Genomic DNA, 25991 nt, shown 5'->3' with positions numbered 1-25991 from the left:
ACGGAAAGTTCCAGATGTTCAGAAGGACGACCTGGCTTCCAGACGGACTCATCAGGGCTCTGTGGCTCCCAAGGTGCACCAGTTTGTGCCGGCGCCCGTGTGCAGCGACAGAGACAGAGAGCGCTGGGAGGGCATTCGCCGGGCCTCTCAGCAGACTCTCCAGGAGAAGGAGAGCAGGTCGGCTCAGAGCCTGTGTGTGCTTCTCTACTTCTGTTCTCTAACTCACGTCTAATCACACTTTTTTCACTCTCCCACTGTCGCTGTCACTGCTCACCTGTGGTCTAATGTGTGTGCTTCACTCTGACGTGTGTATTGCCGCCGTACCGGCCCTCTGATTGGACAGTGAGAAGGAAGCGCCTCCCGACATCATAACGCGCAGACACAACCCCTTCCTGAACTCCGCTCCTTGTGGAGAGCAGGGTGAGGAGGAGGAAGAGGAGGGGGAGCAGGAGAGAGAGGTTCAGGTCGTGCCTAACAAGCAGAAGGACGACCTGGCTCGGAGACGGGCTCAGAGTAGGACCCTCCCTCAACGGGACGGACCCTTGAGTTTTGTTTCGGCCTCTATGAGCCAGGCTGACGTGAAGAAGTGGGAGAGGCTGAAGATGACTGACCCCAGGTGCCACACACACACACACACACGTGCAGTACAGAGGACACACAGTACATGCTGCTGTGTGTCAAATGTGCAGTTTGTTGTGGCTGTGAATGTGTGTGTGTGTGTGTGAGTGTGTGTGAAAGATGACAAGAAAAAATGTGCTGCGTAGGTGTGAGTCAGCAGCATTCGTTCCTGTTTGGAGTCGATCACGACAGAGAGTAAAAAAACAAATGTTTGCTGAGATGTAGTGAAGTAAACCTGTACCTCAGTTTGTATCTCATACATCTCACTAAATCCTGATACAGTTTTCTACAAATATTCAGTAAGAATTAGTATTTTTATTTGTTTACTCGCTGCTATCGAGGGCCGTCTTTATTTTATTTAGGTAGAGATTCAAAGAAAATATGTGATGAACTGGAAAGCGTTGAAGCAGACAGAACTAAGAACATACATGAGGATTATGACAAGGTTCCACCAGATGACCACTGGTAAAAATCACTGACCGCTGGTCAAATACTGGAGCTGGTCTGTCTCTTCAGTAAGGATGTCAGTTTTTCGGCACAGTTTTTTCAGTCTTCCTGCATAAGAAACTTCACAAAAACAAGCCAGATAAGTTAACAAGATTTTACATTTATATAAAATTGTGTTTTTTTTTCTTTTTGTGACATAAGACTAGGTCAGATGTATCCAAAGATACACACACAGACATTCCTTTAACAGCCCTGGTGTGGTCCAGTCTCATGGTCTCTTCATGTGCTTCTTCATTCTCCTCATTACTGTTCTGACTTCACTCCTCTTCAGTCTTCTTTGATGGGCAAAGAATGGGAAATAGGGAACTGGCTGTGGTGTGTTAGAGTGTGTGTGTGTGTGTTTTAGAGAGGGAGAGAGAGGGAGAGAGAGGGAGAGAGAGAGGACAAACAAGAAAAGAGGCCACTGTTGGCACTGTTGCGCTGCCTCAGTCTTTGTTTCTGTCTCTCTCTGTGCGCTGATGTCATTAGACAGGAGAAAGAGTTTTTTGTTTTTCCCAGAGGATCAGCCGTCTACAGGAATATGTGGCTACCTATAGAGCGGCTAAAGAGACGGCCATGTGTGTGTGAATTTGCATGTGTTGGGATTAATTGTAGCGTCACACACACACACACACACACACACCGGGACTTCTAGCCTGTTGTGCTCATCCATTTCCACTTCCTCTCTGACCTGTGACATCATTTCCACCTCATCCTTCCTTTGTCTGACTCTTTGTTGTTCATGAATATCTTCTCCCCCTTGTTCTTTCCCTGGCTGTTGTTGTTGTTGTTGTTACTGTCGTACGTACGTGCCGTTGTTGTTGTCGTTGTTGTCGTTGTACGCTTGTTCATCTGTGAGGTTGTTCCATCTACAGTGAGGCTAACCCGGCACCCGTGTGTCAGGCTTGTTTGGAGAAAACTTATGGGAGTCCTTTCAGCGGAACAGCAAAGGCAGGACGAGGTCACAGCAAAGTAGTGACCTTTGGGGGCGTGACTGAGATGGGGCAGCCAGTAGACACGGTCCCATCCTGTGAAGGGGAGCCCAGGGAGTTGCTAAGACGACTCCTTTCCAAGGCAACCGTAGCCATGCCTACCATTGGCCTGGGCTCCCAGCTTTCTGAGCGGGAACGCAGGTACGGACCAGGCCAAGTGTAGACTGGAGTGGCTGGAAAACCAATGACGCGTGCATCACAGTGGACTCCACTGAAGGAAGTGCCAGTCGTTCTTCAGTGGCATTCCAGTCCAGTTGGATGGCTTGAGCACATTTGAATGAGTAGAGCAGGAGGCTTGGATGCACTTTTTGGAGTTTTATGCTGCTATTCCTCTACGTTAGTAACAGTAGTAAAAGAAATGGACAAACACACACGATACTTAAAGACCAGATACTTCTTAGGAAACTTTGTGAGTTCTTAGGTAGAAACCTCAATGTATAGAAAACACTATAGACTCTCACACATTTAGGAAGAGGAGGAGCAGCAGAACCTCCCTGTCAGGAGGTTCTGTGTCGCTCAGAATCGATATCGTTGACATTTCTGCTGTGATTACTGACGGCACGCTTTGTTTTCTGAAACTAGACACGTTTGCATGGTGTCCACTGTCCCTTTAAAGAAACGAGTGAAGACATTGGAAGACCCTTCCATAGTGTAGTGGTTAGTACGCCTACCTCAGAAGCAGAGGGTCTGGGGTTTGATACCTGGAGGAGCTACTTGTAGCAGATCTGCTGTTAACATAGGAGTTTCCCAAATACTGGGTCACTAAAGTTCAAATTCGCTTTTCTTGTAAACCGACTTTTCCCGGCCTGCTCATCTGCATGATTGTGCCGAAGCATTTTGGAGTTTTAGACGTTCGTCTGTCGGGCTGTTTGAACACGATGTGATGCTCTCACAGTTATGTCGACGGAGCCGACCACCATCAAAGTGTGTCTCCTCCGGCTGAGCACCGACCGTGGAGCCCAGAGTTTGTCACCTCTAACGCTGAGCTGGATGCCCGTCTGGCTCAGTACGAAGGCAGAACAGAGGAGGAGGAGGACGAGGAGGACGAACAGGAGAGGATCCCTGATCTTCAGAAAGACGATATGATGGCGAGGAGGACGGGAGTTTTCCATAAACAAAGCAGCGCTGCAGTGACTTACAACCATTTCCTGCCTCCGCCCGCCTCCAGGCACAGCACGCAGAGCGTGGACTCTGTTGATGCTGCGCCGCGGAGCAAGAAGCAGGTGCAGGTGGACAGGAGCCAGAGACTGAACGTCAGGTGGGGAGAGAGTTGTGTCGTGGTGTGTCTAACCGTGTGTGGAGGACACTAACAAGCTCGGTGTGGTTCACCGCTCGGGTATTTCATTTGTGAGAGTTTCTCTTGTAGAACGGAGCAACAACAACAGCAACAACAGCAACAAGAAGTCAAAGTTCAGATGGAAACACGGCAGCCTGACGCGACCGTAGTCCGCTCGACGTCTCAGAGTGAGCCGGAATATAACGATGATGAGGAAGAGTATGGTGAGAACGAGCCTGTGCCTGACCTGGAGAAGGACGACATGATGGCACGAAGGACCCGTTCATACCAGAAAGGCAAACAAACAGCTGCACCCAGGATAGGTCCGTCCTTTAACCGGTTCTTACCTGTTCCCGGATCAGTTAAGTTCACCGTCAGCCCCGTGTCTGCCATGAAGCAGCTGCACTGCCGACCCAAACATGTGGAGAAGATGGAGAGTGAAAGGTATTGACCAGAGTCTGACTGTGTTTGGAACCGGCTGCTGGATCTAACGGCTCGTTTTCACTGGCTGAGACTGAGGTTTAATCATGTTTGACGTTTTATGTCCTGCTGCACTACAAGGACTAATGCATCCCTGTGTTGGACCGGGTCGATCCTGATTGGATGATGTTGTTTGAGCTCCTGCATGTGTGTGTGTGTGTGTGTCTGCAGCTGCATGTTTGATGTGGTTTCATTTGTATTGTTTGTTAATGAAAGGACCGCTGCACTCGATCCCTCACGTGGTTTGGCTCGGCCGTCGCTGGTTCTGGACTCATGTGGTCTTTGATTTGTTAATGAGGTCTAACTTTGGCTTTGTTCAACAATTTGACTTTAATTGTCACCTGTGGTTGGACTGTGGCGTGTTTACGGAGTGTAAATCATGGCTGAATCACAGAGGGGACAAAACTGTTGCTGCACTTTTCTCCCAAAATTACAGAATCCTTTCACAGCTGTGTGATTTCTAATTACCCTCCACTGCCTCTTGGTGTCCCCAGAGAGACGTGTAATTATAAATTACGGGGCAATAAATATTTTTTTAGAAGCATACGTTGGCTATTGCTGAAGCCTTTAATCTCATTTCATAATTTCTGAGGGCTTTGATCCCTGTTTACTGGACATGTGCGTTTTCAGCACTTTATACCAATTTATTACTTCAGAAATTATTGACTCGTAAAATGAAGGCGGGAAAGCGGCTCTCTAATATACCGATAATTTATTTTAATTTTTCCAAATTTAAGATGCAGATGCATTTTTGTGAGGACTGTCAGACGGCGTCGCACGAGAGCTGCTCCAGGAAAATTCACTTCAGTCTGACTCTCAAAGGAAGAATGAGTGGAAAAGTCTATGTCTTAAAACAATTAAAGCGCAACATTATTATTTAAAAATCATTTGATATAGCAGTATATATCAAAGCAGGTCTATAAATGGTTGCGTGTTCAGTGTTAACTTGCTTTATTCTTAATTTTATTTCATTTAAACCAAAGAAAAGAAAGGTGGTTGACCACGACTAAAATGATATCTCTACATAATTAATGCTGTTGGTTTTACTGTTGTACTTCTCCCACAAATACTGAGAGTAATTTTAGAACTGAATGATTAAATTAAGTTACCTAGTAAAGGATATAAATGTGGAGGAAACACCACCACAGATTTATGAATTCACCCATTGTATTGTGGCGGCTGATACCTTCAAACTTTTACTCCCTTGAAAAGATCTTATCACCAGCGCCATCTACAGTGATTTGAGTCAAGGCCAGCAGGAGTTTTTCCATCATCTGTGGTTCGATTCTGATTCAGCACCATGAGCTCTTTTTGTTTGGTTGGTTGGTTTTTTTGGTAATCTTGGCTTTGTCACTGGTTTTTGGCAGTAATGTTGCTATAGCAGCTGAACCTCAGGTACCGCCCCCCTCCACCCAGACCAACCCCAAGTACGCCCAGCCAAGGAAAAGGTAGGAGAAAGTGGAGGAGGAGGAGGAGGAGGAGAGTCCAAATCGAGAGGCAGACGGGAGGAGGAGGAGGAGGAGGAAGAGAGTCCAAATCGAGAGGCAGACACCGGGGTCCTGAACACCTCTGTCTCAGACGTGACATTCGCTCCTCCACCTGCTCCTGCTCCTGCTGCTCCTCACATCTGTGAAGTGAAGCCTGAGCTGGAAAAGGCTAGGGCGGAAGAAAATTTAGAAGAAAAAGAAAAGGAGAAAAAATTGGAAGCGGCCCAGACAGCAAGAAAAAAAGTGTTCTGGCTGAAGGACGATGATCTACCTCCCATGATGTGAGATGAGGAGCTTCTGCATTTCATTTTCTGATCCATTGCTGTTAAACATGGCTGAGTTTGGCATATGATTGTGATTCATGTGAATTCAGGAACCGGAAAGGATTTAAACATTTTGCACAATTTTTTTGCTTCTACCTTCTCTTCCCTCTCACTCACTTAACTTTGTTATTATTTTAGGATGAGTCGACGAGTTGCTTTTATGTCTAAAGACACAGAGTAAGTCTGGAAAAACAAAAGAAAAGTCATTTGTGCATGGTGATGAAAACAGCTGTGCATGCTGCACTCGCTCAGTCCAGAAGAAAACATTAGGCAAAGGAATGGCAAAAGTATTTTGTCATTCGTCGTCTTTCATTATTTCATCTCACCGGTCACTTTATGCTGTGAAATTAATGAATTATTTTTAAATGACAATGACATTTATAATTTTTCAGGTAAATGATATTCACTATTTTATAGAATTCCTCATTAGTTAATATATATATATAATAATACAATGCTGTAGATTGTTTATAAAATAAATTTCTTTTTTTGCATGATGATTTGCTTTTTTTTATTTTAGGAATTCTGGCAAAGAAATGCCCTGAGACAACATTAAACATTTGGAAATCATTTTTCCTCTGCATATTAATCTGTTATTTTGGGATTTCTTTCTGCTTAATGGAATGTTGTCGGTTGGCGTTGACCCATAACATGTGTTTAACTGTGAGCACAGAATCCACAACAAACTGTGGATGAATTTTAAAAAGTTTTCTTTGTTCCTTTTGACCATGTCATTTGTATTTTCTCACACTCACGGCGGTGGATATCAGTCCATTTCATTGTCATTTCCACATGTCAGAATGTTAGTTGTTGTTTTTTCACTTCGTCGTCGTTGTGTCAGCAGATAAAGTCATTAGGAAAAATCCGTTTCTGCTTCTTTCCTGTCTAGGAGTGCAAGTATGAACGACATCCTCAGTGAAGAGGAGGTGGAACATTTGCCCCCGCTGAGCCAATCCAGGCATGAGCGCATGCACGAGCAGTACAACAATTTTCCGGAGGAAGACGACGAATGGCAAAGTGTAAATGAGTCGACTTTTCTGTGCAGATTTTACAAAAAACCCAGAGCATTTATATACAGTGAATAATTCTGTTGACTGCTCTGTCCAGGACTTGGCTCGCTGGAAGAATCGGCGTCGGAGTGCATCACAGGACCTGATCAAGAAAGAAGAAGAGAGGAAGAGGATTGAGAAGAGGATGAAGGAGAAGGAAGGCGACGGCAGCAAGCGGAAAAGCATCAAGACCTACAAGGAGATTGTGGAGGAGAAGTAAGGAAAAACTATGTTGTACGTGAATGTGAGAGGAACTGGCAGACTGTCCAGTGCACCCCATGGCTCCTCCCCCACGACCCTGAAAAAAAGGGGGTTGGTAATGGATATGTTACTTACTGTAATCAATTTCCTCTTAGGCTAATGCTAAGCTAATCCTCAAAATACAGGTTAACCTGGTTAGTATTATAGATTTATAGAGATGATGCTGATAATCCCACCACTCGACACACACGTTTTCTCCTGTTCATCTTTTCTAGGGAGCGCAGAGAGGCAGAGTTGTGCAAGGCCTTCAGGAGTGCAGCCACTCCAGAGGAGGCGGCCATCGTTTTACAGCGATACGCACTCCGCTTCACCATCAGTGACGCCACACTGGACAGCCTGAAGCTGCCCAGAGCCTCTCCTTCAACGCCCAGGTCAGACCTGAACGAGGAGGACGGAGAAGACAAACTCACGGCACCTGTTAACGGCTCAGAAACATCAGAACCACGGTGTGAACCGGAACCACGGTGTGAACCAGAACCACGGTGTGAACCAGAACCACGGTGTGAACCAGAACCACGGTGTGAACCAGAACCACGGTGTGAACCAGAACCACGGTGTGAACCAGAACCACGGTGTGAACCAGAACCACGGTGTGAACCAGAACCACGGTGTGAACCAGAACCACGGTGTGAACCAGAACCACGGTGTGAATCAGAATCACGGTGTGAACCAGAACAAACCATAACAACAGAAGCGAAGGACACTGAACCTGAAAAGACACAGAGTCGTTCGGCCCCAGAACAGCAGGTGGCAGCGTCTGTTCCCACCAGCCCCCACAAACCTCACAGCTTCCCCACCGCACTCCCAAATTCAGAAAGTGTTCCAGCTCAGTCATTAGACTTTAATGAACCCCAGTCCACACCCACAGAGTCTCAAACCAGGCATGAAGATCAGCCGACGTCAACAGAAACACAGCCTCAGATCAGACCATGGGCACACACGCCCCCTGCTGTTCCATCTGTACCCTCCAGACCTCTCCCACTGCTGGTCGCCAAGCCTTATCGCCAACCAAGCAGCAAGCCGTCTGGACACAAACCTGTCAAAGTGAGTGAAAGTCATCCCTCAGTCATATAACAAATACTGACATATGTGAGAGATGAGAATTGAATCCTGGTCCTTTGACCTTCCTTTTTACTGCTGTACCATTGTACGCTTCCACATGACCTGATACAGAATTCAGTTTGAGAACAAAGGGGTTAAAAAAAAAGGACTGGAAATAAAGTTACGTTGACTAAACTGACAGTAGGTGTGAATGGTTGTTTGTGACTATACCAGAGGTGTCAAACAATAATATATATATTATTGGTTTAAATATGAATAAATAATAATAAATATCTAATATACTTGTATTTCTTTTTATGAAAAAAATTGAAAAACATGGACTTTTTCTTATTTAGAGTTAATTACCGTATTTTCCGGACTATAAGTCGCACTTCCTTTGATCCTTTGGCTGGGTTTGCGGCTTATGCTCAGGTGTGACTTATATATTATAATGTATAATTTCACATTTGTTATTTTCACACTGACAGTGACTAAAGGGCACTAGGGGGCACTGGTGTGACTTATACTCAGGTGTGACTTATTCTAATGGCTCTTTGTCTTCATGTCCTCATCAGATGGATGTCCGTGTGAACGGAGAGGCGACTGAGGATTTATCTGTTTCTCCAACACCGGCCTCCCCGCTGCACTCGCCCCAGGAGAGTGAAGTCTTGACCCCCAAACCGGTGGAGAAGGAGCCCATCCATGAAGAGGAGGTGAAAGACCAGGAGGCAGCGACGCAGCCACCACCTCCACAGACGGAGAAGTCCACCTCCTCCTCCGGCTCCACCATCAGCTCTTTGATGGGGGGGCGGAACTGTGTCGTCAAAACCACTATTGTTACAGAGCTGACGCAGACCATAGTGGAGCCTCATCACCCAGAGCAAAGCAACGGACAGGTAAGTCAACAGACAACACCTGAGCTGCACAGGGGAGCTGGGGTTGTTTTTAATTAATTTTCCATCTGGGGTATTCAAGTGTTTCTGGAAACGCTCGACACCTGAGACACAGGAATCAGCTGTTGGTTCTTTCTCTTCATGAGGTGTGGTGGAGGGAATTCAACCCTCAGAGACCAACCAGGGACACCTGTGGACAATAACACTGAGATACTGTTCATTTAAGTGAAATTTAAATAGTGATTTTTTTTTTTTTATCCCTGTCCAAAAAAATTCCTAAATGTAATTTTGACAACTTGAAAGTCAAGGCTAAATATATTCTCTTGTTTTGGATAAAGTTCAGAGCGTTTTAGAAGCATTAGCTGTGAGTGTGTGTGTGTGTGTGTGGTGGGAGGGGGGAAGGGGAAGGGGAGGGGGCAGAGACTGATTAAAGGTGGTGATGATTTATGACTGTTCATAGTGGACAGACATGAACCTGGACTGGAACACTGTAATGGACAACATATGTAAAATGTGTCCTCAGGTGGATTTTAATATTTTATTTGAATAAAGAGAAACAAGTGACAGGCTGGACGCCAGAGGACGGACAGTTGAGGGTTGATAGAAAATAAACCTTTGTTTGTGTTATTTTTACAGTATAAGAACATAAGAACAGATATTTTTTTATTTCTCCCAGGTGAATGGAACCTCTGCCTTCTATGAGATGATGATGCAGGAAGCAGGAATCCAACCAAGTTCGTCTTCTAACAGCATGACGGAATGTTCTCCCTCTGTCTCAGGTAAAAGAGTTAGAACAGCGCCCTCCTGTGTTGTCTTTTAGATTCAAATAAACGTCTTTGTGCAAACTCAGTTTTTTTCAAATGTCCATTTGTGTTTGTGTAGTTTCAGCGGAGAGCCCCGAGGAGAGCAGCGTGACGGTGAGAATCCCTTCAGTTCCACTTTGTGTTTGTCTCTGTTCCTCCTTTTGTTCTTAAATTTGACCCTGTCCTGACCCTGTGTCTTCTGTAGTCGCTGTAGTCATAGATTTGTCCTCTCACTTTTCCTCTTTTTCTGTCCTTTCGGTCTGTGCACATGCATTGTGTGTGTGTGTGTGTGTGTGTGTCGTTCCACTCGGGGTAGATTGAGACCCCCATGTTGAACTTGGCTAAACGTGTTAATCACTGGGTCTGGGACCCCAATGAAGAGCGTAAACGCCTGGAAAGGTGGCAACAGGAGCAGGAGCGCCTCCTACAGGTACACTGGTGAAGGCTCCGAGAATGAGAAATCAGAACACCAAAGCTCTCCTGGGTGTTTGTACATAAATATGTGGGTGTGTACGGTGGGCTTTGGCAGTGGCAGTGTTTAAGGTGGGAAGTTTCTCCTCTGCAGGAACAATACCAGAAGGAGCAGGAGAAACTGAAGAAAGAGTGGGAAAAAGCCCAGCTAGAGGTGGAGGAGGAGGAGAGGAAACACAACGAGGAGGTACAAGCACAGAGCGACACACTGGCAGTAAATAGCGGAGGGCAGATCAGTGATATTTACACAGAAATACCTGGAAATGCTACTAACTCTCCACCAAAAAAACTAGGGTTTTTACCTCTGTTCTTATGTTAATAAATCAGAGTTATTTTAAACTGAAGGGTTCTTGACTACAAGCTGGAATCCAAACACTGCTTTTCCTATTTTCACTATATTACACCATCTGTTTAAAGCATAAAAATAAAAAGTGAGGGCTTCACTGCAGAGTGAGGTGGAAAAAAGTTCAAACTGTTAAGTAACAAAAAATACAGGAATTTAAACTTATTAAAAAAGTATTATTATATTATTTAAAAAAATATGTATATATATACAGTATATATATATATATATATAGAGAGAGAGAGAGAGAGAGAGAGAGATGGTTTGATTCTAGTTTATTATTGAAGGTTTTGTTTTGTTTGGATTTCAAGGTTTCACTTTTGATTTGTACACGAGGTCCAGAGAAATGGTTCATTAGTTCTCAGAAATAAATGTATTCAAGAACAAAATAATAAATGTTTCATTTGTGCGTCAACTCTTCATGAGCCAAACTTGGTTTTTAAGAACTTTGTGGATGTGGAATATTCATGGTCCACCAGCTGTCAAGATATTTTTTCCTGCTCTTCTTCCAGGAGAGACGGATTCTGGAGGAGACTGTGGCTCCTCTCACTCCGACTGGTCTGTCGAACCAGCAGATCGTGAAAACAGTGCCGGCACCGTCACCTCCAGGGAACAAACAGGAGGAGAGAAGTGTTCCCTCACAGCACCACCACCACCAGAACGTGTCTGCAGGATCTGAGGATCAGCATCCGTCCAAACTGCACTTCTTTCAGGGTGAGGCTGAGCGTCGAACACATTTTCATGTTCATACAGATTTTTGGAAAGTTCGTTTGAAATAAATGAACACTTTGGTGACGTCTCTTTGCAGATTCAGTGAGTGATGTTGACAACTCAAAGAAACAGGAAATGTGGAAAACAGCCTCACTGGACCGAAACCCCCAACTCAACCAGACACATGCAGTGAAAAGGTGAGTCAGGAAGCTCTGTGTGTTTGGGAAATAGATTTTATAGACGCCCTTCAATACAGACACATGATAAAAAAAGTCATTTTCAGAAATGGCAATGTAAGCTCTGTAAACTCTGTGACGGACTAGTGAACAGACTTAGGTGGTCCTTACAGGACTGACTGCAGTTTCCCCCCTTGACTCTGAAAAGGATTACGTGTTAGAGAATAAATAGACAAAATACTGTATATCAGTAATGTTGTTTACTTATTACTCATTTGGAAACTTCAACCTGACACTCACAACAAAAACATCAGTTCACAGCAAAATTATCTTTACCACAGTCTCTAAATTCTTCCGTTTTACAACAGGACAGATCTGGACTGCAGGCAGGACTGGTATCCATATGCACTGTTTTTTTGTATTTTTGCAATAAGGTCATTCAAATGCCCTTTAAATGTCATTCTTAATTTAAAGTATAAAACAACTGCAGGTATTAACTTCATTCTGTTATTAACCTAATCTCAGCGTCTTAGCAACTGCAGGTATTAACTTCATTCTGTTGAACCTAATCTCAGCGACTTCCTTTACTGTTAGTGCCTTCAAGGACATCATAATAAATAGTACGTTATGTTTTGGCCAACGCGTCTGTCCGTGAGACGCATCAGTCAGAAAGCAATAAGTGCCTCCTGAGTGATGGCTGTGTCGCATATGTGTGAGTTTGACTCGTGAGTATTAGAACATGATGAGTGTTTCAGAGCAGCATGATAATGAGGATGACAATAAAGGCTTCAGATTTACTGCGTTACTGCACTGCAGTCATTTATTTTATGGCCGTGTGTGAACCGTCTCTTTGACAGTGAATCTAAAAATGAATCTAAAAATAATTTCAAAATCCTTTCTTTCGTTCTGTCCTTTGTTATTTATGTTACACTAATTGTCGAAGATTTTTGTTGTCATGGAGACTGAGATGTTTGTGTCTTTTGTTTTGTTGCCGCAGGTCTGGGTCACATGATATTGTAACTAGTAAACAACAGTCGTCTTCATCATCACCACAGCCTCCATCACCCAGCAGGTAATGACACACACACACACACAAGTGTTTGAGAAAATGACTGTGAGTTTGAATCATGGTGAAATGGGACTGCTATCTGCATTGCTGTCTATTTTTACACTGCTGCGTCTGCATGTAGGTGTGTTAGTGGGAAGAGGCAGTGCTCTGGATGTTCTCAGCCGCTGGGAAAAGGAGCTGCCATGATCATCGACACACTAGGACTGTTTTTCCACATGCAATGTTTCAAGGTACATTATTTTATTTTATTTTTTGAAAAACTATTATTACTGCTTTCTGCACTGTTGTTTATTATACAATAGTGCAGTGTTCCCAAAATGGGGGTCGCGGCCCAAAAGGATGCTTTTATTAGAAGTGCATATGGTACTGTGGGACATTTTTTAATATACATTTTTTAGATTTTGTAGATTTCTGTATTTTCTTTATTTGTCCTACATATTAATGTATAATGATTGTAAAATCAAAAAACTTTTTTTTTTACCTGCGTTTAATATAAAATTGCCTCAAATAATGCCTTGTATTTTCTCCTCAGTGTGGGGTGTGTGGGGGGCAGTTGGGTGACGCCACTGCAGGGACTGACGTTAGGATTCGTAACGGACTGCTGAGCTGTCACGAGTGCTACATGGCAACTCGAGGTGAGGACACACACCACGCAAAAATGATCAAAATGTATTAATTAGTTTTCAACTACTTGACAAATGTTCACTTTGGTGCATTTGTAATTAAGGAGTAGACAAGGAAGCATCGGCAGGTCACAAACAAAAATCCTTTTGTTTGTTGGCCATTTTAACACACACCAAGAAAATTAAAAATTAAAACAGCTTTAAACTCATTTAGTTTTTTATTTTTTTTACTAATTTGAATAAACAAAATATTTGACAAATTAAGCATGTTTTTATTTTCTCTGAAGTAATAAATATATTATTTATTGTATTTTATAAATTAAAATATTATTCTATATTATGTATGTATTAATATTAATATGATATATTATTATATTTACTGTTCTTCTCTGTTGTTAATACAAAAAACAAAAATGTAAGTTAGACTAATGGATGTGTCTGTGTCCATGCAGGCAGAGGTCAGCCAACTACACTATAATGACTACACTGAATTTCAACTGGACCCCCCGCACCATCAACACTGCACTCTGACGAGGTGGACATTTATTGTAGAAGCTGGAATCAAGACCTGGAAAAGTCCTGGAATCAGTTTGAAATCAACCTTTTTTTTCCTGGACTGACAAACACAGACAGTTTTACCAAGAACTGCAGAAGTGGACTCTGATGTTAAGAAGATCACAAGCACACGTACACACGTGTCAGTACAGTCTGTACGTACACAGGTGTACACTTCCTTTTATTTTGTGTAGCATGAATACAGTACTATAAGGCAGTTGTTGTGTTTAGGCCTTTGCACAGTCATGGCGCTATAACAAGGACCTGCTAAAAAAACAAACAGATTTAACACTACAAGCTTAACGCTACTCTCTTCAACATGTCAGTCTGATTAATGTTAATTCATGCTTTTGCACTGATCATGTGACTCCATCGTTCCTTCACTGGTGTGGGTTGGCCGACCTGAAGTAGCTTGACCATTGTATTGCCTTACTCTTGCAACTCTTGTCATTTATTTTGGGCTTTTGTGTTTACTGTTTTGCATGAAAGAAGGACATATATGCATAAGTTATTGTGAGTTTTGCCTGACAGGAAGGTGTGAATTTGAATTGTTATTCTTTCAACAGCAAAACTTTAAATTTCCTCTTTTATGTTGTACACCATAATTTTTTTTTTTTTTTTGCAAATTAAGCAAATGTACTCTAGCTTTTTTCTTGACTCTTAATTATATAGGAATGACAATTCATTATCTAAAGTAACAATATTTGTTTTGGATTTTAATTATGTTCCCTTAATGATAACTGTATTCATTGTTTGGTCTCCCTGTCTGACAGCATCTAAATCAGTGCCTTACGTATTGAGTATGTGATCTGATTGCCGGAATGTGTGTGTGTGTGTGTGCGTGTGTACATGCATATGTATGCCATGTGTACTTTGACTTGAAGCACAGTTCCATACCAGCAAACAAATGTTACACTTTTCATTCTTAATCACCTCTTGATCCCTCCCTAAGATCTAAACCAATGATATAGTTACTTGCTGCTTCCTTATGAGACCGATCAATAGACTGACCATTCATCAGTCTTGAAGGCTCTCATTTGTTGCCTCTGTCTGAAGTGTTTTTGCCCCAGTGTCAGCTGAACTCCCGTCTGTTATTGCCCTGGACATTTTACAGCATCCTTCACCGCACGAAGGAAGGAACCCATCGTCTTTTATAGAAACTGTATGTTTAACAATAAACTATTTTAGATTGAGGCTTTGTGTGATTTTCTTTCCCCTGTGAAAATAGTCTTGGAGAGCAGTAACTTATGAATTAAAGGAATAATTAGAATTACTTCATTAGTAAAAGTTTAATAATAGAATGTTGTCCTTGGATGGATTAAACAATTAAAAAAGTACTTCTTCCTTAATTGTAAATAATTCGTTACATAATGTTCATTGCTCAACATTTCTTCACAACACAAATTGCTACACATACATTTATTAAAGTTAAATAAGCATTAACATCCTTGAAAAAATTTGATAAAATAAAACGTAAGAAAAAGATATGAGAAAATATAAAAAATACAGCACATGTGAAAAATAATTCTGTCCTTAATGTTGCCAAAGGAATATTAAAGTAATCCATGTTAACGTTGTTTTGTATAAAATATATTTATTTATAATTCAGGGAAAAACCTTATTAAAATGCAGATTTGTACAGCAGATCTCGGAACCAAAGTTGAGCTGGAGGCGGAACCAGTAACCGTTGGACCCGGAAGTGTATGCGCCGCTCCGCCCTACTGACAAAAACCGAAAACATGTAAGATACTCTTTGTTGTTATTGTTGGATTATTCTTCGTAGACGTTGAAAATTCGCCTTAGCTACAAAATGGAGTCAAAGGGACGTTCGATTTATTCTGCAGTATGTACAAGAATTTTCACTTCATGACGAAGCATATTTATTTAGAATTGAGCCCGCGAAGCAAATTATCCTGACAGTTTTGACAACGTCGTTTATCTTTATCTTATTATTTTTGAAAAATAAGGACATTTTATTTTACTGCGTTAAACTGAAACTACCTAGAATTGTGTATTTGTCAGATGTGTTCCTGTTTTTTTTTTTTGTTTGTTTGTTTTTAATGTTTCCTCCGCCATATTTTGACAACATTGATGGCGGTGTTTTGTCCGCGAACTGACAGCAGACTGACAATATCATCAAAGTTCATTCTGTTATGAAACTATCGCAATTACACTGACTAAAAAGGTGATTTGTTCTGTGTAAAGTATTATATTCTATCCTATGATTTACTCAAAATTTGTCTATTGTCTGCCTTCATTATTCTTCTTTACTGACTACATAGACTGTATTTGTGTGTGTTTTTAAAAAGCCCGACGTATTGTTACAATGCTGTTATTACAGTCAATTGAACATAATGAACATTTGTCCTGTCCATTTTCTAAATTACTTTTGATTACAGGCCGGCAGCTCAGCAGATATGACTCGGAGTATGGAAGAAGAGCCTTTAGTGGAGGGACCTGTGATCTCTGCCGACGCCCTCCACTCTGTCATCAGAAGAGAGTTTCAGACTGTACCAACACACTGCCATGCCTGTCTGCTTTCTCTGCTACATGTAAGACACGGACACACACACAGACAGTGAAAGAGCTCATGACTGCTGCAGTTTTAAACCATAAAGTACATTTTAGCTGTATGTAATTACAAAATAATTATCCTTAATATTTTATGCTGTTTACTAATGTTATGTTATGATATTTTCTTCATTTTTGTTATTTATTAATTAATTATTACAAATTGTGTGAGTTTATTCTTACTCGTAATGAACCCATCTTCTGAAAACCTTTATTTAATAGTATATAGTAATTTTATTTGATTACCGTGCGGGCCACTGACTTTTCAACAATTTCCCTAGTGTGGGACTGAGCAAGTTCGATCTTATCTAATCAAGCTCTAAGTCATGTTTTCAGGTTGACACAACAGACACTAGCCAATGACTAATGACCCCGCATTTGATAAATACATAAACAAATAAAAAGTCATGTGCTGCTCAGATACTTGTCTCACTCCAGTTTCTCTCACTTCCTTGTTTCAGGTTGTGTATGTGGTGTTGTCTGTGTGTTTGGCAGCATTCTGTGTGTTGAAACTGGGCCAGCAGGAGGTGTGTGAGAAAATCCTGGATAATGTGTCAGGCGACAGTGTCATTGTGTATGGGAAGGTGTGTTTGTGGGTGCTGGTGCTGGTCTTCACCACGTGTGCTGAGCGTCATCACAGTCGAGTCAGAAGAAGAGGATACCTGCAGTTCTGCAGAGAAACACAAGGACTCCATTGGCAACCGCTGGCTTTTCTCTCTACAGGTAGAGTACTTCTGCCCACTGCTGAAAGTGAAATTTCCATTTTTGTCCACAGGGTGGCAGTGATGCTCAAGTATAATCTGTGTTGGTCTTTTCCAGGGAATGTTTTGATTCTGCTGCTTCTGGCTGCTCAATTATCACACCCTCTGCAGATCTACATTCTTCTCAGCATCCTGTGCCTGGAGCTCCTGGTGGTCGTCCCATGTCTCTGCTATTACACAGGTAACCTCACACTTAACCTATAGAATGACGTTGCTGCATGATCCCCACTAGATGTTTGAGCAGCGTCGTCTCTTTCCAGCCTTAATTCCACTGGGTAAAAGTTTAACCACATTTTATTCTCATTCGTTGCCTTTTCAGCATACACATGAGCTCTATGTCTTTACGGCCAGCCATAAACCTCTTGTTCCCACTTCATCAAGTCACTCACACCCGTGCTCATATACACATGTATTCACACACCCTTCTCTTTTTCCATGTCCCACCCACTCTTCTGTCTATTGTAACCCCCTACCAATAAAAAAGTACGAACGTAAATCCAAATTAGATGTATTAATCTGCAATTCCTCTTTACTCTATTGAATTAATCCTCTGATCAGTTACTGCATCTATTTGATGATATTTGTCACTTGGCGCAGACTGTATCGGCACATCAGATAGCTGAAAATCACTGAACTATGAAGACAAACACAAACAAATAAAAATGTTAACAATTTTAGATACAATTAAATAGTAAACAGCTAAAAACATTCTGAATCTTTTAAATTTCTTGGTACTGAATTGAGCATGAGTTAAACAACCACCTAAATGCAGATACTCAAATGGAGCAGAGCAATGTGAAGGCCACAGGAGGCGCTGCAGTTAAATCAGAACTTTATAAAAATGGACCTGGTTCATGTCTTTTTATTTTCATCAGGCTTTTATGTAAACAATCCCACACACTATGTTAACTTTTTCATTTTTTTGCGTCGGCTTCTAGTAATTCACAAGTAAAGTAAAGTACACGTGTAAGGAGGCACATACACACTCAAATACACACTCAAACACACACACACACACACACACACACACTTCCCCCACACTCAATCTGTGCAGATTCGCATCACAATACCTGCCCTGCCCTTTTCAGACTCAACAGCATGACAATCAGTCATTCAGCTCTCTCCCCCACTCCCTCTTTCTCTTGCTGATAATCGACTGATATTTTTTTTAACTTTAAAATGTTTCCACAATACTTTGAAAATTTATATTTTAAGTTTGCAACCCTGAAATTATATTAAAATATTTTGTAGCTCCAGTTAACATTCATTATAAAGTGCTGCATATAAAACAAATGTAAATCAAATGTACGAAAACAGATGTTCTGTTCTAAAAAAAGAACATCTGGGTCCTCACAACATAAATCTAAAATCCAAAGAAAAAAATGTTTCAATTTTTGCAGTTTTTTTTATCTATGTTGGAAGACAGCTTTCTAACCTTTCTTAGGGAACCTGGCGATGAACTGTAGTAAAAAGCTTTGAGATTTGCAGCCATTTCTTATTCCTGATGAAGATCCAGTTGACCACTGGTTCACTCCACTGGTACGACATCACTGCATCATCCCAATTAACATATATTATATCTATTCCATACATTCATGCATCACTGCATTTGGTTTACTGTTGCATTAAATACTGCCATGCTCCATCTTTACATGTTTGTTCTTTACCATCTTTACTTGTTTTTTACCTTGGCTATATAACAATGTATACATTTGGTTGGGGTGAAAACCATTGATTTGTTATCAGTTAATCTGCTATAGGTTCTAGGTATTTCTAGGCACCACTTGCCTTGAGTCTGTGCAGGAAAAGCGCTGTTACCGATTCTCTATCACAGGATATTGATATTGAAGAATGTGTATTAAAAGGAAATTCATAATAAAGCTGTGTTTGGCCGCCGTGGGGCACAGATCGCAGATAGAGATGCAGGGAGAGAAGATAAGGAGCATTAGGAATTAACCTAGCCTTGAGCACACTCCACCCAAGCACACACACACTCTTACGGACACACACACATTGTCCTTGTGTTTACAGTGATGGTGACCCAGTGTATGAAGGGGGGTGGGGGGTGTCTCTGCTCACCGCTGCATTCCTGTTCAGATCAGTGCAGTCAGCCGTGGAGCAGAATGAGCGACGCCTCACAGCGCAAACCTCTTAAACTGCGTCTTCGTGGACACACACACACACGTAAATATTCACTTTCTAACATAAAAACACAGTGATGTCTGATGTGAGAGGTTGATGAGATATGATGAAAACCGTTTTAAGATGATTCAAAAAGGATGATATATAATGCCCGCAGCAATGAAGTCCATGGAGGAAGGCCTCGTTCAACTTCTCTTTGAAGTGTGTGTGTGAGTGTGAGTGAGTGAGACAGAGAGAGAGAAAGGGATAGGCAGAAAGAGAAAGAAAGAGGTTTTCCGTATGTTTCTGCCTCTCTCATTTTAACATGAATACACCGTCCTCTGTAGTCCTCCATACACATCAAAGCTATACCACCTCCTTCAAAGACTAACGTAAGAATACAGCTCTGTCCCCTGCCCGGTCAGAACATAGTGTAAGCACTGTAGGACACACACACACACACACAGATTGACCTGCTGAAGAATCTTTCATAAAAGATTTCCTAAAGGCAGCATAAGTCTATGATAGGATTAAACAAGAAACAACAGAGTAGGTGTAGTTGTGAGCATGAGCAAAATGGTTTCACAGCTGCTCAAAACAAGCCTTAAAGCAGGAGAGACCGCTGTTGTTGTAGGTGTAGTTCAGGATTTGAGTGTGTTGTATTATGTGCTATTTTTAAAATGTTTTTAAGGTGAGAATCGATGAGTTCAATCTCATCGTCATTAAACTATTGTTGGAGGCGTACAGCAACAACAACTCAACAGTGTTGTGTTTAGTTACTTTGTACTTCGACAGGCATGTGTAAAGCTGAAGGTATGCACTTAAGAACGTGTGTATGTAGCTTTAGCCAAGTCCTGGGATAAGCTTTTACTTTTGAGGTTCAGTTACGTGACCGCCGGTCATTATTACGTAAGCCTAACAAAATGTTTATTTAACATTTCACAGAAAATCAAGTCAAGGCGAACAACTTCATCGTGTTTGTATCGCGACGGCGTCAGTGTCAGTGTGGTGAGGTTAATAACCCATAAAATGGTCATTCATTCTATTATCATTACAGTCTGTCAGTGGTCTAAAGATGAAGGCCCTGTGGCCCACACTGGACGGGTACAGTCGGCCTTGACCTTGAACTGAGGTTTTGATGTTTCACTAACACCTCCATGAGCAGAGGTGGTTTAATGAGACGACTGCTTTGAACTGAAATGTGCGCACGCTGCTCACTCAAACACCCCAGCATCACTCTGTGCAGCTGCAGGCATCCATTTCCTCCCGCTCTGCAGGGTTTGCATTGTTGTTGGTACTGGTAGCTGTTAGCACCTCCGCAGCTTCACTGTTATCGCCTGAAAACACGCATCTCTGGACGGGCGACCGCAGCTTCTCAGACATGGTCTGAGCACTGTCTGTGGTGAGTCTCTAACAGAGATGTGTGAAATGTGTCACTGCCTTCACACTCATCCATCCATCCATCCATCCGTCCATCAATCCATCCGTCCAATCGAATATTAATTGATCCCAGAGAAACACCATGTGGACTTCCTCTACCAACATTTCACTTGAAGAAAAATATGAAACACTTTGATGTGATTTATTAAAATGTAGAGTATATAGGTGTGGAACTTTTTTTTTTGAAATCACAAATATTTATCAGCCAATCACATTACAGCAACTGCCCAACTAGAAGAGTTCAGAGTTTCCATTGTGCCGCGTTTTACTGTGTGAAAATACCTTCTGGACCAGAGGTCAAAGGTCAGGGGGGAGAAAAGCCAAAGTAGTGAAAAAGGAAATGTACTACAATACAGGTTTAGTGTATATGTGTGTGTGTGTATATATATATACATATATATATATATATATATGTACATATATATATATACATATATATATATATATAATGTATTACCTCAGAGCTAAAGATAAGATTGCCAATTAAATACAAGGTACAGCATGGACCTTAGGCTAATCTTTTTTTAATTAAAAAAAAGAACTGTGGGAATGTCTGGATTGTCCAGCGTGCACCGTAAACATTCACCTCCGTTTGTCTCCCGCGTTATCGTCCACTTCAACAAAGACTCAGCAAACGCCGGCTCAACATCACTCTGAGTCCTTTTACTTACAGCTATTCTCCTTTCACTCGAGAACGTCCTTCTGTCACACATACCTGGTCACTGTTTACACACAAACACACATTCTGTAAGCCTCTGTGACCGCCGGTCATTATTACAGCTCATCCATCACCCTGATCCTACTGTAGTCCGTCTCATCACAGAGTGGAAATATTAATATTAATATTCTAGCCTCAGAGAGAGCAGATTGTTGGCCGATCATTGACTAATGCTCCTTGAAACAACAGCACCAGTGTCGGCGAGGGATTCTGAATGGGTCACAAATACAGTACACACAGTTTTAGGGCCTCATTATGCAGGAATGTGTAGTATTTCTTAGGACTGTGTTTGAGTGGAGATGCTGGGATTCTGCACTGCAGCAAAGCAAAGATAGAGCTCTTTAGAACCTCCCTGACAATTTCCTCTGGCTAATGACACTTAGTCTTATCAATACTCAGGCAGCTCCCACCTCTGCTCTTCCTCTCACACACACACACACACACACACACTTACTTATCTCCACTTGAGCAGCACTAACATCTAGCCTATATTTTGGTTCAGGCCCCTCTTAACTGCGACTGTATCCCATACGCTCACACCCGGCCGTTAACCCCACCCCTTTTGTAAAGGTGTATGTTTAGGGTGTAAGAATTAAAGGCTCGGAGCGCAGGATATGGCAGCCCATAAGGACTAAGTGCAGGATATAACAGCCCGTGTGTGTTTAGGAGTGGGAGAGGGATGGAAAACAGTAAAAAAAAACAAATGTGTGCCATTTCTCACCTGATTGATTGCCGTTTGTAGGTCGCTCTCACTGCCCGTCGCTGTTTGTGTGTCTGCACTTGAGGGTGACTGAAGATGTTTGTTTGTTTTTTGTCTTCTTCTTTCAGTCAAGGTGAGGCAGTTTAATCGAGCTCGAGCCGCTCCAGACGTGAGCCAAGAGGAGCATTCACACACCTACAGTACCACAAGTCTGCCAACTGAGACGGGCTTCAGGTACACACGTTTAAGCACCAGACACACACTCACACACACACTTTGACTTTTTGCCAGCCATTTTTATTTGAAATTAATTCTTTTGCAGGCCACTCTGTACCATAGAGTTCCTTCATAGTTTAAAGTTTGTTTTATGTTATTGTCTTGTTAAAACTCAGTTTTGCTGCTGTTGCTGTTTTGTTTTTTTTAAATATTCCTACTGCACAGTTTTGAAGATTTCCGTTTTGGGTCCGTTGACACATCACTGTATTTGGATCAGAATCAGTGTTAACAATAGTGTAAAGAACACTTACACTTATAATAAATTTGGCTTGCTGTGTTGTTGCAATAAAATACCAGAGAAATAGAAATGGAAAGAAAAAGACATAAAGACAAAAGGTGAAAAATGTAGCGTTGAACTATACCAAAAATGATCACTTTTCTACATGACACAGGACAAATAAATCTTTGAACTATTTTCTTCAGTGGTAAATGTTTATGAAGGGATTTGAATTTAATCTCAGTTTTAATATTTAAAGCAGGACTTTATCCATGGTTTATATTTTGACTTAAAAGGTACTTTTATTGGTTCCAAGTTAAGCTAGTGTGTTTATAAGTGTTTTATCAAATCTGTTCTTATTTTCCAGCACTTGGGGAAAAAATGTAGAATTCCACATGTAAAGTTTTATGTTTTAACGGCACTTCTGCTGTTTCTCTTTGTCAGAGAGGGCTCCAGTCTGGAGGAGGTGGTGGAGAAACAGGCTGATCTGATAGAGTACCTAAAACAGCACAACACTTTACTAAGCAAGCGGCTGCTCAACCTCTCTGCTCAGCACTGACCAGGTCCCACACTCCTTTTCCCCTCCCACCCGACACTCACTGAAGTGCGTCTTAAGTACTTCAACGCTGAAACAGAAGCTGTGGACCTGAAGTAAAAAAAAAACCTGTGAAAGACTGGATAAAAGACTAAAGTGAACTAATGCACCTGTACGCACGGGTAAAGACTGGAGGAAGTCTGCACTGATAACACAGGCCAAGGTGAGCTGACTGTGGAACAGAGAGGAGGAGGAGGAAGGGAGAGGAGTCATGGGTCACAGATCTGAGTGCTTTTAATAGCTGTTTTAACAATCCCAGTGACCTGTGTGTGTGCCGCTGGTGTTACTACCAGGGACTGGTACTGTTTGAGGTCTTCACCACTAAAAAAGAAGTGAAAGAGCCAGGGATGCAGAAGGGAGCTAGTACTGATTTCAGGGTCAAACCTTTTTTTCTTTCAGGGTCAAACATTTTTTGTGTAATTTTGATGAATGTATTTTTTGGTCTTTTTTCTGTGAGCTTGCTGGTCTGTGATCACATTCTAATAAACCTTTAACCCTCTGATTTGGGTATTTTGGTTTGGATTTACACAACACTGTGAACCCGTAGTGAGTGGATACTGTTTGGCGTTTGTCTTGTCTAGTGTTTGTAAAAGCTTTGAAAGAACCCCCAACAAAAGGAACACCGCAGTGTCAACGTTAGCTGGTGTAAGTGCCCCGTCCCGCCTCAGCCTCTCTGTGTCAAATCACAACAGTCACGGGAATCTACGTTAACGAAATATCGAGGACGTCATTTGAACCCTTGGTGATTGTTCCCCGTCGTGGTCCCTTTATCATGTGGCGTCCGTAACACCGCAGGGAGCGCAGCATTTACGACTCCATTCTCATGTGACTTCTGCCGGGTGTAACTCAGGGCACTCACTGACAATGAGGAGCACATTTTTTTCCACTAATGGTGCTGTCACATTTATAGTCACATGAATCTCACATGGAACATTCATACTTTTTTTATTAAAGTTTAAATCGTAACTCAATAAACATTTGAAGTGCATACATGCATTTTAAACACTTATGTAGGGATAATAATGGGTGCTGTTCATCGAAGCTGAAGCCACTGAGGTAAACCCAGCTCTTTGGTCCGTAGCTTTACTGTGGAGAGGTAAATACATTTACATTTACATCGACAACGCCATAGCTGCCTCTCCATCATCTTTGTTGATGATCCTATTGGATCTTGAGGAGGAAACGTACATTTAACAGGACACACTGATCCATGCTGCTATACAAGAATCTATACATATATATATATATTTATATTTTTTTGTTTCCTCCAACTTTGTCTTGATTTAGAAGTGTCTTTGTCAGGCAGTTGTCTTGATGTCCCACTGACTGATTTTTTTTCCCTCCACTCTAGTCCATGGTGCAGCACTTGGATCCAGTCCTGACTTTCCAGTTGCTTCAAAAATCACCTTTCTCTTGACATCACTCTCTTCTTGTTGCCAGCGCCTGTAAAAGCAGAAAAAATAACCATAAGTAAATCAATTCAAGGCAAAACACCTCGCGTTTCTGTGACAATGAAGCTGAATACCCCCTCCTCCAAAGAGAACAACCCCCGTGGCATTGAGGCATTTCTGTTTATCATTAGTGAGATTTATGCAACAGCCCTTTGCCCCTGCACTAATTCCACCTCTGCCACTAATCACAGCAACACCTACTTAACTGCCACCTGACAGATCTGAGACCTGCGTTTGCTGCGTGTACCACACAGCTCGGCTGTTTTACACAACTTACCTTTAACGGAAGGGGACCTTGGAGTGGAGCGGTAGACAGCGCCTGTGTGGACAGTGGTGTCTGTGGTATCTTCTCCTCAGATTCAGAAAATCTGGAAGGAAAAAAAAAGTGAGTTTTAATCATGTGTTGGAGCCGACTATGAATTGTTACCAAAAAACATTATACATCACTGAAAGTGTGTAATTAGAAATAAGAATCACAAACACTTCAATCTTATCTCCTTAACCTGTTGACTGTATTTAAACTCTGACTACAAAAAATATATATATTGTTAGGACTTAAACAAGTCGTCAACAATGGCCCTGTCGGTTTATACACTGCCATGAACAATCCAAACACATTATTATTTTTAAAAGTCCCCAATAAATCCTCTTTGCCTCCTGCAGTTCACAGAAAGCCAGCCAGGCCCAGGAAGAGATAAAGTGGCAGATGACTTTATGGCCTCCCTCTCCTCCTCCACCACCACCATCTCCTCCTCCTTCCTCCCAGTGCCTGGAGGTAAGACTTCTTTACACTTGGCACTGCTACTCCATGTCATGTTAATAAACCGGGCGTATTTGCATGGCGTTTTAACACCGTGACTCACAAAAGCGCGCCGGAGGGGCCTTCCAGCCGCGGACAATAGATCTCACTGGGGTCACTGTTCGATCCCCGGCGGCATTGCATTGCGCTCTTCTGCCGTCCTCCCTCCCCTCATCTCTTCATCTCTCCACCATCATCTTCTTAGAACCGAATACGCGATGTGAAACCGCAGCCACTTTAACAAACAGCTGCTCGTTAGCGCTCTCTGTGCTAACAAACCGAATGGGTTTCCGGCCACAATCGCACCTGTGGCAGCAGTGTTTAAATTGCACCTTTTTTATTCATAGTTTTAAATTGGAAGTGAGTTTAGAATGAAATAAAAAATAATCCCACGAGTTATAATTAACTTCAAATATAGGTTGCGTCACCGCGCATTGATTTAGAAGGTAATTAAAAACACATCCGGGACTACGTTTGGACCGTTGACGGACACCTGTGGATAACAGTTAAAGTGATATTTAAATTTTAAATGTTCGCCTAAGATTAAAGAGCACAAATATAAAAAAATATACATTTAAAATAAAACTTTCTTCAGGTTGGCTCGCGGTGTAGCATTAATGCGCAGCGAGTGATAAAATCTTAGTTTAATATTATTACAAAAGTTTAACTGTACTGTCCTGACCAG

General features: G+C 42.0%; 3 protein-coding genes and 1 long non-coding RNA gene across 9 annotated transcripts in view; 3 read left to right on the top strand and 1 right to left on the bottom strand.

Annotated features, from left to right (window-relative positions):
• The window catches only part of LOC103383668 (LIM and calponin homology domains-containing protein 1-like), a 30010-nt gene extending 15160 nt beyond the window's left edge, over positions 1-14850 (top strand). For 2 of the 4 annotated variants that reach the window (XM_025058515.1, XM_017035333.2), the window contains exons 10-24: positions 5801-5839; positions 6552-6681; positions 6770-6927; positions 7188-8016; positions 8589-8909; positions 9583-9685; positions 9789-9823; positions 10026-10139; positions 10275-10367; positions 11036-11237; positions 11332-11431; positions 12408-12482; positions 12601-12709; positions 13012-13114; positions 13555-14850. In XM_025058515.1, the coding sequence (XP_024914283.1) occupies positions 5801-5839; positions 6552-6681; positions 6770-6927; positions 7188-8016; positions 8589-8909; positions 9583-9685; positions 9789-9823; positions 10026-10139; positions 10275-10367; positions 11036-11237; positions 11332-11431; positions 12408-12482; positions 12601-12709; positions 13012-13114; positions 13555-13580 (2437 nt within the window). In that variant the 3' untranslated portion in view covers positions 13581-14850. The remainder of the gene's footprint in view (positions 1-5800; positions 5840-6551; positions 6682-6769; positions 6928-7187; positions 8017-8588; positions 8910-9582; positions 9686-9788; positions 9824-10025; positions 10140-10274; positions 10368-11035; positions 11238-11331; positions 11432-12407; positions 12483-12600; positions 12710-13011; positions 13115-13554) is intronic. The other 2 variants (XM_025058516.1, XM_025058517.1) reach the window with 2 other exon arrangements.
• Positions 13-5350, top strand: LOC107989052 (uncharacterized). Its single transcript, XM_025058518.1, has 5 exons — positions 13-177; positions 344-2237; positions 2992-3354; positions 3463-3816; positions 5220-5350. The coding sequence occupies exons 2-5, from the start codon at positions 2104-2106 to the stop codon at positions 5302-5304; spliced, it is 936 nt and encodes a 311-aa protein (XP_024914286.1). The 5' UTR covers positions 13-177; positions 344-2103; the 3' UTR covers positions 5305-5350.
• A 450-nt stretch (positions 14851-15300) lies between the features above and the next one.
• tmem192 (transmembrane protein 192) lies at positions 15301-23558 on the top strand. 3 transcript variants are annotated; one of them, XM_017034914.2, is made up of 6 exons: positions 15301-15398; positions 16057-16209; positions 16690-16951; positions 17048-17170; positions 22097-22202; positions 22906-23558. In XM_017034914.2, the coding sequence occupies exons 2-6, from the start codon at positions 16075-16077 to the stop codon at positions 23018-23020; spliced, it is 741 nt and encodes a 246-aa protein (XP_016890403.1). In that variant the 5' UTR covers positions 15301-15398; positions 16057-16074; the 3' UTR covers positions 23021-23558. The 3 variants fall into 3 exon arrangements, with proteins under 3 accessions (XP_016890403.1, XP_008315064.1, XP_008315065.1); XM_008316842.2 differs by having other exon boundaries at positions 15346-15500; XM_008316843.3 differs by lacking the exon at positions 15301-15398 and adding an exon at positions 15738-15842.
• Positions 23559-23989: 431 nt separating this feature from the next.
• On the bottom strand, positions 23990-25841 carry LOC112487515 (uncharacterized). The gene is made up of 3 exons (XR_003050669.1): positions 25371-25841; positions 24785-24875; positions 23990-24499 (listed from the first exon to the last, which is right to left on the bottom strand). It is a non-coding gene; the product is annotated as an uncharacterized LOC112487515 (long non-coding RNA).
• Between the last annotated feature and the right edge of the window lie 150 nt (positions 25842-25991).

Source organism: Cynoglossus semilaevis, chromosome 9 (assembly GCF_000523025.1).
Source record: "Cynoglossus semilaevis isolate Cse_v1.0 chromosome 9, Cse_v1.0, whole genome shotgun sequence".
In the NCBI taxonomy this organism is placed as follows: Eukaryota; Metazoa; Chordata; class Actinopteri; order Pleuronectiformes; family Cynoglossidae; genus Cynoglossus; species Cynoglossus semilaevis.
The sequence above is the reverse complement of the archived record's forward strand: the minus strand, read 5'-3'. Positions and strand labels throughout refer to the sequence as shown.

What these genes read in the sequence shown, in the direction of transcription:
- LOC107989052 (XM_025058518.1), top strand. Translation starts at nt 2,104, where the DNA reads ATGGGGCAGCCAGTAGACACGGTCCCATCCTGTGAAGGGGAGCCCAGG. An exon ending in CTTTCTGAGCGGGAACGCAG is followed by an intron (nt 2,238 to 2,991) that starts GTACGGACCAGG and finishes ATGCTCTCACAG; the next exon opens with TTATGTCGACGGAGCCGACC. An exon ending in AGCCAGAGACTGAACGTCAG is followed by an intron (nt 3,355 to 3,462) that starts GTGGGGAGAGAG and finishes TTTCTCTTGTAG; the next exon opens with AACGGAGCAACAACAACAGC.
- tmem192 (XM_008316842.2), top strand. Translation starts at nt 15,468, where the DNA reads ATGGAGTCAAAGGGACGTTCGATTTATTCTGCA. An exon ending in ATGTCTCTGCTATTACACAG is followed by an intron (nt 17,171 to 22,096) that starts GTAACCTCACAC and finishes TTCTTCTTTCAG; the next exon opens with TCAAGGTGAGGCAGTTTAAT. An exon ending in CCAACTGAGACGGGCTTCAG is followed by an intron (nt 22,203 to 22,905) that starts GTACACACGTTT and finishes TCTCTTTGTCAG; the next exon opens with AGAGGGCTCCAGTCTGGAGG.